The sequence below is a fragment of the Mercenaria mercenaria genome, chromosome 12, assembly GCF_021730395.1.
Source record: "Mercenaria mercenaria strain notata chromosome 12, MADL_Memer_1, whole genome shotgun sequence".
Classification (NCBI taxonomy): Eukaryota; Metazoa; Mollusca; class Bivalvia; order Venerida; family Veneridae; genus Mercenaria; species Mercenaria mercenaria.
The window spans coordinates 25,920,603-25,939,530 of record NC_069372.1 but is presented as its reverse complement, the minus strand read 5'-3'; the positions used below and the strand labels follow the sequence as shown (position 1 = coordinate 25,939,530).

The 18,928-nt window shown below is 34.9% G+C and overlaps 2 protein-coding genes across 4 annotated transcripts in view; one reads left to right on the top strand and one right to left on the bottom strand.

Moving 5' to 3' along the window:
* Window positions 1-3,383, top strand: part of LOC123534965 (uncharacterized) — a 49,105-nt gene extending 45,722 nt beyond the window's left edge. Inside the window, exons 2-3 of the mRNA XM_045317465.2 lie at window positions 1,406-2,088; window positions 2,705-3,383. Of these exons, the coding sequence (XP_045173400.2) occupies window positions 1,406-2,088; window positions 2,705-3,076 (1,055 nt within the window). The 3' untranslated portion in view covers window positions 3,077-3,383. The remainder of the gene's footprint in view (window positions 1-1,405; window positions 2,089-2,704) is intronic.
* A 3,772-nt stretch (window positions 3,384-7,155) lies between these two features.
* LOC123533607 (GPI ethanolamine phosphate transferase 1-like) overlaps window positions 7,156-18,928 on the bottom strand; it is an 87,756-nt gene continuing 75,983 nt past the window's right edge. For 2 of the 3 annotated variants that reach the window (XM_053519478.1, XM_053519479.1), the window contains exons 27-28: window positions 16,805-16,921; window positions 7,156-15,610 (exon numbers count right to left, since the gene is read on the bottom strand). In XM_053519478.1, the coding sequence (XP_053375453.1) occupies window positions 15,440-15,610; window positions 16,805-16,921 (288 nt within the window). In that variant the 3' untranslated portion in view covers window positions 7,156-15,439. Of the gene's footprint in view, window positions 15,611-16,804; window positions 16,922-18,109; window positions 18,154-18,928 lie in introns of those variants that run through there. The other variant, XM_053519480.1, reaches the window with a different exon arrangement.

Below are 18,928 nucleotides of genomic sequence, written 5' to 3'. Positions count from 1 at the left end.
CTAGTCTGTTAGGTCGAACAGTACTTCCGATAGCTGCAAAAATAGCTCCAAAAATATTAGGACCGTTAGGCGTCGGAGCTTTGTCCGATCTTGCCAGAACTGGTGTTAGTAAAATACTTGGAAATGGTATGATTTCGATAGCTAATAATAAGAGAAACATGATATCGCCATATCTTACACCTAATCAAAAAAAATAATTAAAGGGATCTGGAGTAATTAAATTATCACAAAAACAAAAACAAGACGGTGGGTTCTTAGGTATGCTAGCTGCTTGTTTGGGTATTCCTCTTATTACATCCCTTCTTAGTGGAAAAGGTATACAAATTGATTCTCAATGGAGACCTTACAGACGAATTCCTATAGTAAAAAAAATTATAAACAAACCTATTTCTAACTTTGAAATTGAACAATTGGTAAAACAATTAAAAATTAAAAACTTTAGGGGTGTATTTAGTAGAAAGAATTTACCAAAAACAAAAGGACCAAAGGTCGAATGTGGAATAATCAATTTGGACGACTCTGTTGGGTGTGGAACACACTGGGTATGTTATGTGAATAAAATATACCTTGACCCATTCGGACTTCCTCCACCAAAAGAAATAATTAGTTACATCCCAGATGTAAAATACAATAACATACAATATCAAGACAAAACAAGTGTATTGTGTGGTTACTATTGTTTATTTTCCATTAAAATGTTACAAGATGGTATGACAATGTATGATTTATTGTACAAAATACTAAAAGTTAACAATGTAAAACAAAGTGAATAAATGACTATTTCCTATTTCACATTGAAATAATATATACGTTTAAAACATTTAACACCAATTACTGCTGATCAGACCCAACGGTTCTTAGGGAACTTACGTTCCGTCTAAAAATAAGCGTTTACACTGTAAACGTTACTATAAATAAACGTGAACATTGTACACGGAAGTGATATAATACATAGAAATTCCACTAATGCTAAAAATAAACGTTTACACTGTAAACGTAAACGTGAACATTGTACACGATCTAAAAATAAACGTTCACACTGTAAACGTTACTAAAATAGATTCACTTTGTCAAACTAGAGGTTTTCACAGTACTTTGTAAAAACCTGTGGTTTTTTTAGTTTGCCAGCATTGGTCAGTTTAGGTCAAGGGTAAGGGTTCAAATGAGGTCAAACTGTGTCAGAACGATCATTTCTTATACTATTAGTTTATTTGCCCCAATAAGAGAAATGAGAGATGTTTTAGATTTGTTAAATGTAAGTTTCATCCATACAGCATGACCGAAACCGAGCCTGTAGTTTTTATAAATTTCACATTTATAATGAGGCTTTTTATTTATGCACTTATAAACATGTATACTCATTACTTGTAAAAGTCATTTATTCGATTTCATTTAATTCTTCCAGGATGGATTCAGGACTACATAGACACTTCAAACGAATTTAAACAGTATAGAACGTTTTACAACGGAAAGGAAGGACAACGGATAGTTGATCAGTACATGTCAACCGCCCGTACGTCCCATTCGAATATTATGTCAGAAATCCAGGGCATGGCGGATGGGGCGGAAGTGAAGTTTGAAGAGCTTTTTCTGGTGCAGATTTCATCAGAACTAAAGTTTTGTCACTTGGAAGAAATGTTTAGAAGAACGGATGAAAAAGAAAATGGTGAGAAAGGATGCACTGATGTTCTGGTTAATAGAAAACAATGCAGGATTATCGGACATAACGACGACTGGACAGAAGACGTGTCTTCCTGCGTTTGTATTGTGCACGTGACTATAGCAGACGAGAAAGAGCGCGTGATTGAGCAGTTTGTATCTTTCAATCACCCAGCTTATTTAAATGGATTTTGCTGTGGAATGAATAAGTCTCTGGTAATAAGCCTGAACTCATTATTACCAAAGAAAGCAAATAGGACAGGAGTTCCCTTGGCAATACTGCTGCGTTCACTACTCGCGTGTAATACCATTGAAGAATGTTCTTCTGCCATGGAAAGTAAACCGTATGGATGTGCTTACGGGCAGGGTATAAATATTGCCGCTATTAATGGAACAGATATGTGCTCGATGGAAGTATATCCACTGCAGGTAATAATAATAGATCTACTTATAAATAATAGAACAGGTGATGATGATGATGATGATGATGATGATGATGAAAGGTTGTTACAAGAATGCTTCTTTCCACTACTGGTGGACATCCATCAATTCATAAGAAGAATTCGTTTAAGGGTCATTTCATTTTTTGCCTTTTGGTCCCTAAGCGCTGTAAAGCGAAACATCTGCATGGAACAATCTCATGAAAGGCATTTCCAAGGACGTTACAGACCAAGTACAATGTAAGTGAAATATCCACTGAAGAAGTTGTTTAAAGGTTTTGCAAGTTTTATTGCTGACTGATATACGCTGTCGAAAGGGAACTATTTGATCAAATAAGACTGAGGTCCATGTCATGACGCTACAGGTCAAGTTTGATATACTTCTTACCTGTAGTTTGAAGTAGATTTCTAATTTATATTATGGACGATTGACGCAGGGCATCCCTACCATGCTTTTCAGCTTGCTCTGAACCTTTGGTTAAGGCCAGCCAGTAATGTAAATTGCAATGTGGTCTTTCAAACTACTGTTAAAGTCACACCTTTTTGTTAATTGTTATGTTTGCTATTGAAGTGCAGCAATGAGGGTATCTATATGTTATTTTTAGGGAAAGACTGAGGTCAAGGTCAGAAACGTTCCTCTCGAGGGAGATGCGGACGAACAGTGTTACTTCTTTCATCAAAATCATTATAAACACATAGCTGCTGAAGAAACTGGACCTTGCACTGGATCAAAGCTTCGAGACAAGAGAACCAGCGAAATGCCTGAACCGGAAACTGTTGATGACGTCAAAGCTATTCTTGGTGATACAGAAGATGGCGTAGAACCAGTCTATCGCATGCCTTGTGCTGCACACTATGCACCGGATGTGAAAACGGTGGCAACTGCAATTTTCAGTATCACTGAAAATCTGTTACATGTCTACCGAGCCAATCCCAAGCTAGCGTCAGCTCCCTGTCTGACTCTGCCATTTCTGTGAGGAGTAGGGGAGATTATGCTTGGATGTGTTCTTTTTCAGTATGCTAGATATAAGTTTCAAAAGAGAATGACCAGTAGACTACGAGAAAACCTCATCAATGATAAAATATGAAAATATTCAGACTATATTCACACATACTGCATTTTAGGACCACCATCATCAGATGGTGGGTTATTCAGAATTAACAATTTCTCGTTATTGCATCTTCTCAGAAACTACTTGGCGAATTTTGACCAGACTTTTTCAGAATGATGTGTTGGTACCCTAGTTGTGTCCCGCTGAAAATCAGACTGGTTTAACAATGTTTTAATGAGTTATGACCCTTTGTCTATTTTGATTTCTAATATCGTCATCTTAGCGCAAAAAGTGAGTAAGTCCTTCTTTAAGTCAATGCAGTTATCCACTTCATGCGTTGAGGTGACGATATAATTTTATATCCAGTGGCCCTCTAGGTAGTTAATTGGTTTTTAAAGGCCTTACCTGTAGAAGGATCATAAAGTCTGCAGACACTAATGAGATAATTATTCAAGTTGTCCATTATTGTCCATTATTTTCCTATTACAACTCAGCAGTGAATTGACTGCCCTAGTAGATTGATGATTAATTTGTTTAGTACTGTTTAGTACTGAAATTTCTGGGTTTAATTATTAATTATGATATATGTAATTATATGTGCATTCTTTGTTTCCATAATAAGAAAAAAAAATAATTGCGTCATTAATGAAGTCATCTCTCTTGTTTAGGGTATGGGTCTAATTATTTAATAGTTATAAAATAAATAATTATAATTATGTGCATTCCCTGTTTCCGTAATAAGAAAAAAAGTACATATAACTTATAAATGGTGTCATCTCTCTTGTTAACTTTTGTACTGAGTTATTTCCCCTTAAATTCCAAGAATTAGTCTATTTTTAGATTTTCAATATTTTAGGTATTTTTCTAACTTTTTATTATTAGTCCTATCGAAAAAGAAAATACACTTTTCTGTGGTAACATGTGTTGGTAAGACACTTTTTTGTATTAATTTTAGTGTATCTCTAATATTGGAGATTTTTATATTAGTCTTTAAATTTGGAACATTCAAAACTGGCTCAAAAGTGGGCGCCAAGATCACTCTGTGATCTCTTGTATTACAATTAATTCCTTCCCTCAATCATGCAGGACTTCAGTGCGCTTCCAGATGAAATACGTAATGCTTGTTCTTTAGCGTCCTTTAAGCATATAATGATGTCCCTACTGTTCCAAAGTACTTTCTGACAGGAATGAAAAAAACACAAATACTTCATACAAGGCTACGTACGCATTGCAGCTCTATATCTTCTGAGCTTTATGCCAAAAAACATTACTGAATCTCCAATGAATGCGGGGATGTAGAAACTCCCTAACACTATTTTTTCGTATACCTGAGATATTCTTACTTAAGAATACAGTTGTTTCATGTCATATCCCAGTTTTGCACTCCAACATTTAATGTTATTTTACAAGGTAATCCTGCCCTATCAGATGAAACCACCGTAGAAATATTTACTGCTGTTTAGTGTTACATTGTTAAATCCAAAAGATAAAGCTTCTTGTCCAATCCTTTTAATTTATTGTATATTTATATTCATGTTGTGAAAAATAATTCAGAAATTAAATATGTTTAAACCAAAACCTCATCTACGTTTTCTACCTGTAATCACAAAATCTACATCTTGAGGTTGGTTGTGAGAGCGATAATGTGTTGTGACGCCGCAAGTTGCATTTGGATGCAGCCGAAAACATGGCTTAGCTTACCACGCGCAAGGGCTGGCTAAACCACAGTACGGGTAAATGATGTGCGTGAAATTAGCCAGAGTAGCTAGAGTTCAGCCAGAGTTTAGCCAGAGAAGTCAGAATTCTGGTTACTCTGGCTAGCCAGTGTAGCCAGTGTTCAGCCAGAGAAGTCAGAACTCTGGTTACTCTGGCTAGCCAGAGTTCAGCCAGAGAAATCATTTCAGCCAGAGTTTAGCCAGAGTAGCCTGAGAAGTCGGAACTCTAGATTACTCTGGCTAGCCAGAGTAGCCGGAGTTCAGCCGGAGAAGTCAGAACTCTGGTTACTCTGGCTGGCCAGACTAGCCAGAGTCCAGCTAGAGTAGCCAGAGTTCAACAAGAGTAGCCAGCCAGAGTTCAGCCAGTATCCAGATACAAACGTAGCAGTCCGTATCGAACCGTATCGATTTGTACCTGAGACGTACCTTAAAGTAGTAACCCGTATCAATGCGTACCAAACCGTACTGCTCAGGTACGGGTCGATACGAATTACTACGTTTCTATCCGTAGCTAGACGTAGCTATCCGCACCGTATGTGTGACTGAGGTATTAAACACTTCTTAACTTTCACTTACCATTAACCCTTATCATGCTGGACACGATGCGACCAGTGTAGATCATAATCAGCCTGCCCATCCGTGCAGTCTGCTCATGATCTACTCTGTTCGCCATTCAGTCAGTATCTTATTGGTAGGCAACCCTTTTAACAGTTAATGGTACTGTCCAAATTGAAAGATGGACAAGTTCATTATAGAAATTTAGCAGGGTAAGGGTTAAAATGCCTGCAAATATCATTTTACAATGAATCTGGAGAATTTTGCAAATAGATGTTCTGCCACTGCTTGTGCCAAGTTCTTACAGATTATGCACTGTACCATTTCCCCCGGTTTTGCTGTTAAAAGTATGGTTCAACGAATACAAGGCAATAGTGTTCCTCACCTTCATCCAGTGTTCTGTTTTTTTTTTTTTTTTTTTTTTTTTTTTTTTTTTAATTGCTGGCTTCTTCATTTTGGCATTTTCACACTTTTAGCTGTAACCTGTTTTGACCTTTTTTCAACTATTTAGTTGTCTGTGAGTATTGCAGTATTTTTTCCTTTATTTATTTTCTTTCTGGGAGACGAATAAGTATCAATATATCCCAGTTTTCTTTGGATTTTTTCTAATGACCCGGCCTTTGGATACGGTCGAACAAACTTCCGAATCAAAACTAGTTGTACTTGAGATTTCTCTTAAAAATCATCTTTTGAATAAGACTGTAAATATGTTTTACGACGGCAAGTCACTGAGCACATGTATATAGGAATAAGGTCAGTAATTCGGTCGAAAATGTGCTTCCGTTGTGTATCGAAAGAAGTCCAAAGTAAATAGATCCTAATTTTCCCATTTTTTGCGCAAATTCGTGTAGAACGAGTGGTTTAATCACGTTTTCACTGCCAGAATACATTCTGCGTGAAATTAGACGGTTGTCATGTCTAAACACTCCGTATGGCAAGTTTTGCTAATCGAAGCCGAAAGTAGTGGTTTATTGTGCGGACAAGAGCAAATTTGAGCCATTTTTAGGGTAGCAGACCACAACTGACTGGCATTTCACTAGGAACTATTCAACCCCTTACTTTCTTTTATGATAGAACGTTACACTTTCAAGAAAAATATGTGAAGGGAAAAGTGATGTTGTAAAAAGATAAAAAAATACGACCTGAAGTTATCGTTTTTTTATATGAAACAAAGAAGGATTTGACTTACTGACGTTCAACCTATTGACTATACGTACCCACATATTCTCCATGCAGAGTGCGGTACTTTGAATGTGGCTTTCTCTGTTGAACTTTTGTCCTTGATTTTATCTTAGAATCATATTCTAGGATATTGTTAAAATGACAAAATTAAACACATTAAGGCAAAACGTTTATTAAAATGCAAAGCAAACAAAAGTACTGGACAACTGTCTCTAGTAAATGATAAATTGCATACAATTTAACAATATGACTCCTGTATTCATTTGTTCATAAAATGTCACAAGTTACACAGGTAAAGTTGACTATTCATGATAATTGAATTATAATCTTAAACACAATATTAATACCAGTTGGTTTATAAACTTTTTGATTGCTTCAGTTTCAGCGGCCAGCCTCAAGCAATTGTTGGTAATCATAAAACCCTTTTGGGTAAGGAAAGAACTGACGAAACCTGGTTGTTGGTATAGCTTTAATATTGAATTATTGTTGGCAGTCGTTAACATTAAAGCGCTGCTCTTAAAGTTTTATGCAACTTTGGTAAGTTAGAAGGTAATTGTACTTTATATAATACGCATTAAGTAATCTGCTTTATTAATCTTTCATCAATTTCTGTTGTTGTTGTTTTTTAACTTCTGATGTTCATCTGGAGTAATGTCCCTTTACCACAAAAGCGAAGCTTGCATTATTTACTCCGCAATCGTCTCACCACTTAAAACAGAATTGGAAGACTAATCTGGATACACTAATTTTCCTTATTTTAGCAAATGTAGACGAAAAATTGAAGAGGAAAAAAGGTAATTTCATCAGCAGTTTATTTTAAGGTTGTGGACCCGCATGGACAATCGGCATTTTCCGTTCTATTCCGTATTCTCCGTATACTATTTCGGCAACAGTTTCCTGTTATGTCCGAAGGATGCCGAAATAGCGTACAAGAATACGTGATCGAACGGAAAATACCGACTGCCATTACGGATACAGTACCGAAATATCAAGGAAGGGTTTTATTCATTCTGTGATATATTAAGGTAATACTCTTTAATTTATAGACAAAAAATAAATGAAATGTACGGCAAAAATATATGAAATGGAATGTGAACAAACAAGTTAGTGAGCATGATATGATTAATAAATACTAGCAATAATAAAAATGATAATAATAAAAACAATAAATAAATATGTAAAAGTTGTTGAAAAGCATGATCCAATCTTTACAGATTCAGTTGTTAATTTTAAGACTTGTATTGTACACAACACAAAATATGGCAACAGTATCTTTTTGAAGTTTCAAAAAATGCCCACAGCGTCTTTTTTTGGTTGATTTTTAGCTAGGTAATTTTTCATTGTAGACGAACATTCACATAAAATTGTCAAGATTTTTTAAATTCTTAAAAAATCACAAAATTCTGCTGTTCAAAATTATGTAGAGATAGGAAAAGGGATATAGGGTAATAATCTAGGAACACAAAACATTTTACAGAACAATGGAATAAAAAGGTTAGGCAGTTTCTGTTTCATGTATCAAGATGACCAACATATATACAAACACCACAGAACACTAATATAAATTAATATGGATGTGAGTAATATTTTATCAAATTGCATTGATTAAAATTTTGCATTTTTTTCTGCATTTTCCTAGAAACACATCCGTCATTTGAAACTCCCTGCAATACTGCAATAAGATCCCTTACAATCGCACTTTTTTACTTTACTTTTACAATATCTCCGATTTTTTTGTTAATATATATTGTCTGATTTTATCCAATATCTCCTATCGCCGCTTTTTTGGAATAGATCTATCTTTTATCTCCGATTTTTTTTTTACAATATCTCTTATCTCTGAATCTTAACGTTGAGATAAACGTAGAGAGAAAATGGATTTTCACAAAAAAAAATCAGTATCTTTATGAAGAAGGGGAAAATATTATGAAAGAAAGATTTTTTTTTTATCAAAGAAAACAGAATATGTAAGACTAATCTTTCCCTTGCACGCGTGAACATGTGTTTTCGGAACGCAAAATTTTTTTATGTCCGAGTATATTTAAAAATAAATAATGCATAATTATGGCATAGGAATCATCAAATGATTATATATTTCACAACAATAAGGCATGTTTGGACTGATAAATAAATCCACCTACAGTAGTCCGATTTTGTATCGACAATGCGCATGTGCGAAATATAACTTCCGTTGCTAAGTATTTCGCCAAGAGTAAATCCCTCTACTAGTTATTTTTCAAGCACTTACTAAGACCCGGAAGTAACACCCTGAAGAAACAAGGCATTTCAACATTATGAGAAAGAAAAACGACTAAACCTTTCAAATACAACTTCACTTAGGAAAAAACAGTTGCATATCACTGGGATCAAACCCATAAACTTCGAATCGATGATCCCAAGGTTTTCCCCTCTAGTTTTACATATATGAAAACATAGAATGCAACCAAGCAAATTTATTTTAGACCCGGTTAAATCTGTGTATGTTCATGAGAGGGCAATGAAATGTGCAACACCTCTCACGTTTAGAAACCCTTATATGCATATTAACACTTCGTAAAACTGTTTAGATCAGTATCTCTGGGCCGTTTTGTATGAAATAAAAAGTGCCATTTACAATACCAATGTAAAGTAATTTCTGAATAATACTAAAATTACACAATGCTACGTACATACAGAATATAGCATATTTTCATTTTCAAAGATACTGAAATGTAACCGTATTAAATAAATAATACAAAAACGTAACAGCACCATATTTGGTCTCTGACTAAAATTAGCAAACTTAATCATACGACATGAAAACGTTTTAACCTTTAACCTGCTAAATTTCTTAAGACTCGTCTATCATTCAATCTGGGCAATGACATGGTGTTCGCTGAACAATTACCGACTGAATAGCGACCAGTGCAGACCATGATCAGCCTGCACGGATGTGCAGTCTGATCATGGTCTGCACTGGTCGCATAGGCAGAAACGCTTGCCGCCAGCAAGCTTAATGTTAAAGTAATAACACATTTACACTATTATTTTAAAAAACATGAGTGTTAATGTGTTGAGAGGTGATATCTTTTCAAAATACAGTCAAACCCGTCTGTAAAGACCACCCTTTGGGAATAGAAAAACGTGGATTTTTGACAGGTAGTCTCTAAACGCAGGTAAATCTAAACTATTCATATTCAAAAATATAGAAAAAAAAACAGTGACCTCTACAGGCAGGTTGCCTTTATTCAAAAGTGGTAAGACCATGAATATATGAAAATTACTTTAGCTGGCGCCATGGCATTGGGGTAGCGCACGAGAACTACGTGTACAACAAGAGCTGTCACAGGAGACAGCGTGCTCGACTATTTCGATGCTGGATAGTGAAACTGGGCACATCTGAGGAAACTAGAGCTGTCACTGGAGTGTTTAATGACTCCAATTGTGGATGAAGATATTGTACAATAGCCTGAGTCTATGTCAAAAATATCAACTTAAAGTAATAAGAGAGGTAAAGATAAAATGTATCAAAACACTATATAAGTATATCCTAAGCAAAAAGGGGCATAATTCATTAAATATTGGTGCCAGAGTTATGCAGCGTGTGTCATATAGTGTAGGTGATGATGTTGAACAACTATTTTAAGTTTGAATCAAATCCATTCAGTAATAACAGAGACAGAGTGAAAATGCATCAAAACTTAAACCTAAAATTCTAAGTAAAAAGAGGGAATAATTAATGAAAAATCGGTGCCAGAGTTATGCACCTTGTGTCATATGGTGTGGGTGATGATGTTGAACAACTATTTTAAGTTTGAATCAAATCCATTCAGTAATAACATAGACAGAGTGAAAGTGCATCAAAACTTTAACATAAAATTCTAAGTAAAAAGGGGAAATAATTCATGAAAAATTGGTCCCAGAGTTATGCACCTTGTGTCATATGAGAAGGGTAATGATGTTGAACAATTGTTTAAGTTTGAATCAGATCCATTCAGTAATAACAGAGATAGAGTGAAAGTGCATAAAACTTTAATCTGAAATTCTAAGTAAAAAGGGGAATAATTCATGAAAAAATGTGCCAGAGTTATGCATCTTGTGTCATAGGATGTGGGTGATGATGCTGAACAACTATTTTAAGTTTGAATCAAATCAATTTAGTAATAACAGAGGTAGAGTGAAAGTGCACCAAAACTTTAACCTGAAATTCTAAGTAAAAAGGGGGAATAATTCATGAAAGAATGGTGCCAGAGTTATGCACCTTGTGTCATATGATGTGGGTGATGATGTTGAACAATTATTTTAAGTTTGAATCAAATCCATTCAGTAATAACAGAGATAGAGTGAAAGTGCATCAAAACTTTAACCTGAAAATCTAAATGAAAAGGGGGGATAATTCATGAAATATTGGTGCCAGAGTTATGGCCCTTATGTCAGATGATGTGGATGATGGTGAGGAATAAGTATTTCAAGTTTGAATCAAATCCATCAAGTAATTACAGAGATAAGTTGAAAAAAGAGAAAGTGCACCAAAACTTTAACCAAGGTGGGGACGCGGAAAGACGCCGACGCCAACGCCGACGCTGGGGCGAGTAGGATAGCTCTCCTTATACTTCGTATAGTCGAGCTAAAAAGCACTAACAAGAATAAACAGTAATCATGATTTTTTTCCAAGAAAAATATTTTTTGTGGCAAAACGTTAACTGTTGTTCATCATGAAAATCTTTCATTATCACAAACATCATTTTACAAGAAAAATATACATATTTTCAAATAACTTGATACATATATACATCTGAATCAATAAAATCATATAAAAATTTCTATCAGTTAAAAATATATGTGAACAAAATACCTGAAACAACTGTTATATAACAAAGTTAAACAATAGAATTCACATAGTAACAAGATATTTTACACATTTCAATGAATGTACATAGCAGAGGTTAAATGTTTACAATACCATTAGTTAGACCACTAAAGCTGCTTTCACATTTTCGCACATTTCATGAGGGTTTATTTTATCGAACTGTAAGCGTAACCATGTCAAAATGCGATTTTAAACAGCAATATTGTCTTTAGATATTTCTGATAATTTCATAATTTTCACAAATTTTGTACAACGAAATTTTGCTACTTGGCAATATGCCCTTTTTGGCCAGAAATCACAGTTTCCTTCGAGTCATTGTTGTTAAGACACTCGCTATTAATTTTTTTTAAGATTTCAATCATGTTTTTGTCAATATTGGGTTATGCCGATGTGCTGTATACAGATGCACCTGTCTTAACGAACACCTGTAGTAAGCAGCCAAATTATGCTCTTCCTTTGGCTGGCTGCTTAACTATATTTATAAGACTAAGTGAAACCTCTGTTCTGTACTGTTTTAATGTTACAAGTCAACATTACGTGCTAGTACATGATTGTTGAAACTTAAAGGTAAATTCAATGCACCACAAAGTGAATTGATTTCTTGTATTGGTAAACACTTTTAATTAATTAAAAACAAAACAAACAGAAACAACGTCATATAAGCTAACTGAGCAAGTGTTTCTGAACACATTCTAACGCAAACAATTTTATTATTTTGCATCCGGAATGTTCTAGAACAATAGACCACGCAAGGTTCTGATGTTTTCCAGCAGTCAACATATGAACACCACAACAGTTTGTGTACAAGAGTGAAAGTAAACAATTGTTTTGAAAAATTATTCATTCTGCAATATCCCAATATTTTCAACTAAATTAGCTCCTAGTATAAGGAGGGTCCTGGGTCCGTAAAGTCTAAAATTTTGACTTGGACTTAAGAATGGCAAATATTCAATTTGCCGTAACTTTGCCTGTAGAAATTCTAAACTTATGAAATTTTGCTGAATTAAATGCAGTGGCAGGGTATTTATGCCAAGTTTCAGTACAATCAAAGTCAATTTAACAACGCCGGAGCAAAAAGAAAATCCGGCCTTTTAAAGTCCGAGTCCAACTTACAGGCTTAAAAATTCAATGAAAATTTGTCTAAACGTGTGTACTTTATTTGATTATTATTTTCATCAGTTGCCTCAAGTAATAAGCAGCCCTCGTGGAAACAATAAGTATTGTCACGGAAATTTTCACACATTTTTACCGCAAAGATTGAAAAACTGACATTAAATATTTATATAGACCTTCCTGCAAACACTACCACATTCTCGAACACCAGAAGCATGGGTCCCTTATCTTGGGATTATGACAAACGTCTAATAGATGAGAAAGGTACTGATATGGATTGAATATTTTGGAAAATATATATTTTTTTTTTTAATTTATTTATAATAATATAAAGTGCTACGTCTATTTCCACAAAATACATAACGCTGAAACAACTAAAACGGCGTCAACATACGCATTTTTTTGAGCCGTGCCATGAGAAAACCAACATAGTGGCTTTGCGACCAGCATGGATCCAGACCAGCCTGCGCGTCCACGCAGTCTGGTCAGGATCCATGCTGTTCGCTAACAGTTTCTCTAATTTCAATAGGCTTTGAAAGAGAACAGCATGGATCCTGGCCAGACTGCGCGGATGCGCAGGCTGGTCAGAATCCATGCTGGTCGCAAAGCCACTATGTTGATTTTCTCATGGCGCGGCTCATTTATTCTCCAAATCGGAATTAGCGATATAAATAAAACATTAAAGTTTAATATCCCATGAAATACTTTGTGCACTTAATGTATAACTAGATAAATATATAATTATTCAAGTTGAGCAGAACAATTCTATTTTTTGGACTCCGAAAATGAATAATTTTACCCGCATTTGCTATCACAAATCATTCAAAAACAATGACATAATTTTCATGTACCTTTTGCATTGAACATTAAACACACATCTGGACAGATTACTGCATGTGTACATTTTTAGTAATATCAAGTGGTTTTTCAGCGTTTACCTTCTCAAAATGTGATAAATTTACAACAATTTCAGTTGGCAAACAAAATGACATTTTTCCTGCTATCAGATGGAATGAAAAACGTTTATATATTTACTTGTGTTTTAATAATAACCAGCATTTAGTAGAATGGCCTATCAGAATCTCGGAGGAAATATACAGAACCGTCCAAGCAATACCATTATCCGAAGCCCCCTTCATTGGCGTGGTTGTCCGACCGATGCTTCTTGATATAAGTACAAAATTTTCGAGCATTACCAAACAAAATGATTTTCCCGAAGCCCCAGATAATAAAACTGTTGGGAAAGAAGGGCATTCTTATTATGTATTATGCTTGGCCCAATAAAACGCTAAAGATCTAAGACTGGTGTTATAAACTTGGACGCACGGACAAGGTTTTATAGTACTTAGTTTGGAGGACTGTTTAACCTCTGACTAATTGCTTCTTAACTGGACCAGGAATAAGGTGGCATTCGTGTGTTTGGGCTTTGAAAAAGGCCGATCTTACAAGACTTTAGTGTATATACTTTACAAAAGGAAGTATATGCCAAAAATAATACAAAGATAATTTGCACGCCCATAAGAAAATGTTTTTAAAGTATTTTCTTCTACCCTAAATAAAAACAAATGGCATTAAATTGATGTTTCAGCAGGAAAAGCTAATATGTGTTAAAAAAGAATATTACATTTGCGTCTTTCCACATTGTATTTATTAATTTATTAAACCCATTGAATAATATTGATAAACGGCTCGGCAGTGCCTCGCAATTTACTGGGTTTTTTTAATCAACTGGTTTGATAAAATCAGTATGAAAAGACACCGATTCATTGAAATACTCTCGATTTAAGTACTTCTGGTGAACTGAACATCGTACTGACATAAAGGTAAAATGAGCCGCGCCATGGGAAAACCAACATAGTGGCTTTGCGACCAGCATGAATCCAGACCAGCCTGGCATCCACGTAGTCTGGTCAGGATCCATGCTGTTCGCTAACAGTTTCTCTAATTCCAATAGGCTTTGAAAGCGAACAGCATGGATGCGCAGGCTGGTCTGGACCCATGCTGGTCGCAAAGTCACTATGTTGTTTTCTCATGGCACGGCTCAAATATAAATTACTTAGAAAAAGTGTGACACAAGTACTCGAACAAAGTTTCTCATACAGAACTATTTTTTCGTATCAACTTATATGATACATAGGGCAATGAGCAGCATTAGACTTTAATTAAATAACTACCTTTTTCATTGCAAGGTCGTACACAAATAAAAAATGTATACACATGTATTTTCATAACAATCAATTATCATGATACAAAATAATTGTGAATGTTACTATTATGCTATGATTTATCAATACAAGGCCATGATCAAAATATAATACAGTAAGGCAAAACGTGATAGCGACCTGAACAATATAAGTAACACTTGGATGATACATTTAACAAACTTGACTGAAATCCGTGAATTTCGTGCATACAGACAACAAATTCTACCACGGGACAACCTCCCTCTCCAAATGACAGACAGGTACGCTTGGCATTCCACGGCCACTTAAAAGTCTGTCTGTACCTTCAGTTTCAAATTACACGTACGTTGGTATAGGTATTACAACATTTCCGTACACTTATGTTTGGAGGCGTAAGTATTCACATAAAGTCGGAAACCTGCATAAAAAGAAATGTGTCAATTCCATCCACGTTTATTCATCTACTTATAAAAGTTCAATCTCAAAATTTGTTTCAGTTTTTTTTTCCATAGGACCAGTTACACGTCTTTAGCTTATGCCACAAGCAGTTAATGACTTACTGAAACTATGGTCTTCATTTTCTGATTTTGGCATCTACTCGTCCTTCAGTTTGTTTCCGCCGTAACATTGTCTTTCATTCTCGGCAGATTAGGTTAACAAACGCGAACATGAAACAAAACCACTTAAATAACTATCTGCTAGTGTTCTGCTTGAAGCAGCAAACGTTACACGTAGTGAGTAGGTAGGATATTCCAAACAGCAACATGGTCACTATATGTATGATAGAGAAGATTACATAGTGAGAAACAGTCTCTCCAACATGCATAGCTGATCCTCCATCATCCACCAGCAGGAAGAATTGCTGAAACGTGAAGATAACAAAAACATTTAGAGCACACTCAGTAGAAAGAAAAAAAAATATGCTGCAATATAAAGATAACAGAAGCGTTTAAAATATATCTTTTACTGTCTTTAGTAAGAAGAATTGAAACAAAAACATTTGGGATACATCAGTTGTAAGACAAACGATGTAATATGAAGATAATAATAAAACATTGAGAACAAACACACCAGCACGAAAAATTGCTCTTATAAGAAGAAAACAAAACATTAAGAACAAAGCCACTAATAAGAAAAATGAAAAAAAAAAACAACAACTGAACACATTATTAAACTAGACTGAGTTCATCCATTCAAAGCTTATTGATTACACAACATGTCGGTAACCGTAACATATCCAAAAACAACAACAATTGTAAAACGTAACACACACTGTTAGTCCGAAAATAATTTTGCTTTTATTTATAGTGTCTGATATTAAAACATTTCTTCCCTGTATTGCAATCATTTTGATGTAGAAAAAAATATAAGAAGATTCAATGAAAGCACAGAATGGAACAAAGCAGAATAATAGCAAACTTAAGTTTCACAAGGACCTCGGTTAAGGTAGTTCTGCACGTTTGGATCAAAATGTTTTCTACAATGCAGAATTTGATTAAACTCCAATTTTTCAAAACTTCAGAATATACCTACAAAATTCAGCAAATAAGAAGGATAGGGTCGTGTGCTTGATTTTTTGCTAGGCTGATTTGAAAAATTTGGACCTCACGCAATATTTCATAATGGGAGTCTATGGAAAATCATAACTTTCATAACATTTTCCGGGTAAATGACGTTACGCCGTAACTTCCGGTTTATCAAACGTGCAGAACTACCTTAATGAAAAGTGCAACACACCTCACGCTCCCTTTGAAACGGAACTCCAACAATGATCCAGAAGGACCAGAAATATTATAGAATAAAACTGGTCATACAATAATACTTCTATCCAAACACTGGAAATATATTGTACGACTTTAAGTAGAGATTAATTATTACTTCCCATTCGCATTGCAGAGTCGGAAACACGCCTCTTGGAAGATTCGGAATCACGCCTCTTAAAAGTATTAAAAAAAACTGAACTAAATGTAGTCACATCAATTTGAACAATTGTAACTTCTTATACAACAGAAGTTGATAAGAAAACAAAGATTTTTATTTGTAAAGAAATACTTACAAAATCTACAATATTTCCAAGGAGTATAGCCAGCAGGGTGAATGATTTCAGCGGAACGTGAGTTACCAAGTTGACTGCTCTCAACGTACACGCAATCGGTATAAATGGAATGATAATCTGAAATAAAAAATGATTTGACTTAAATCGAAAGGTACAACATCAATGAAGACACTTGATACTCGTTATAGTGCTGACCACCATTGAATAAATAAGAGAACGATTTGTTTCATTAACAGTTTTCCATCAAACGCGGGAAATTCCGTACATAATACCAAAATACATTAGACCGAACGTTTTCTATAAATGAAACGTGTAAAAAGTTGTTTTCTACGATATAATCTCTTATTCAAACTAATAACTTCATTTTTTTAAACTATAGTCATTTCCGTTGGCCTAACTATAGTCACATGACTAATAATAAAAGTCGTACTGATTAGTGAGTCAGAGTCAAAACAGAATCACCTCCCCTGTAACGTCATGACATTATAAAAGTGTGACGTCGTATACAATTACTGTAAAAAATGACTTACCGTGCAGACGTTACATTTGATTTATATGTCTGTAGTTAATCTTCATGACGTTTGATTTGATATTTGTGACTGTTAGGTTGGTCATATGAGATTTATCACCTGGAAGGTGATATCAACTTACGCCCTCGGTCAACATGAGGATTTATTTAACAGGAGAAGGTGATATCAACTACGCCTCGGTATATGAGGATTATAACGGAGAGGTGATTCAACCTACGCCTCGGTCAATGAGGATTTATCACCTGGGTAAGGTGATAAAAACAATCTATGACCTCGGTCAATATCTCTTTTTCCAGGGCGATAAATCTTGATCGGCCTCATTAATGGAATCATTGCAATATGCTTAAAAAACTGCAAGTTTCATTAAAATAATTTAGAAATAAAGTTTACATAATGGAAGTTATTAACTCCGTTATCCGAGAAGAGTTTGACCATCAGAGGGTTATAGATGTATTATACAGTTTAGTGGAAGTCCAGAAACATGCTATTCGGAGTTATCAATTAGGATACGATTTAGATACAACTATAGTAGAAGTCTGACTGGGATGCTGGATTTCTACAGAAATGTTCTGCTACTCGGATATCAAATAAACTGATTAGGAGTCATTAATTTCGAATATTTTAAACAACGTCAGCATTAGTGCCACTAAATACTTAGGAGAGTAAAAAAGAATATGAATGAATAAACAATACAGCAATAAAATAAGGTTGGTTAAAATGAAATTATCGTAACCACGTGACTACTTACTTTAAAAAAATCAGTAAGCCCATAATGGGATTGGAAATTGTTAAAAACAAAAAACTGCAGCTGGATCAAAACTGAAAACATATTACAATTGCGTAGTAAAAGCGAAATTAGATAAGATATGGTTAAGAGACTAACAACTATATCTAATACAAAAAATCGTCTTGTTGTGCTTCTCCATTGATATATACACAGTCCTTGAATATCCATCAATTTGAAAGTTCTGCAAGGATATATCAACCCACAAGCAGGAACTGTTGCTCACATCAGAAATGTACAGCTGCTGACCACATAAGAGCATGCACTGAATGTTCGCAGACGAGGTACGACACCTTCACTTCAACTGTTTAAAACTTACTACACCGTATACGACTGTGCCTAAACACTACCCCTAAGTTCATTCTTGGTACAGATAAACAAAGAAGTTCTTAAAATACGACCACGCCCCCTTCTAATTAGTGAAATTTATGCTTTTAGGGAAATACAACGGTGTATGTACTGATCTACGCAATGTTACAACTATCACTAAACCAGAATATTATACATAATCCAATAAGTCATAATTTGCCAAATGAAAGTCTAGACATGTATGACTATAGATCTATAAACTAGTTTTACTAACCCAAATGAACATTGTGAATGCTCTTCATATTCAATATGTGCATTAGTTTGAGATATAACTGACCTGAAAACTTAATGTGACACTAATAATTTTACTTATCCAAAGAGACAATAACTTATGCCACGGAATGCACCGCATCATTTGAGCTCATGTGACCTGACTTGACCTAGGACGGTTTGCGCATGACACTCCGTCTCATGAAGGTAGAACATCATGCAAGTTAACAA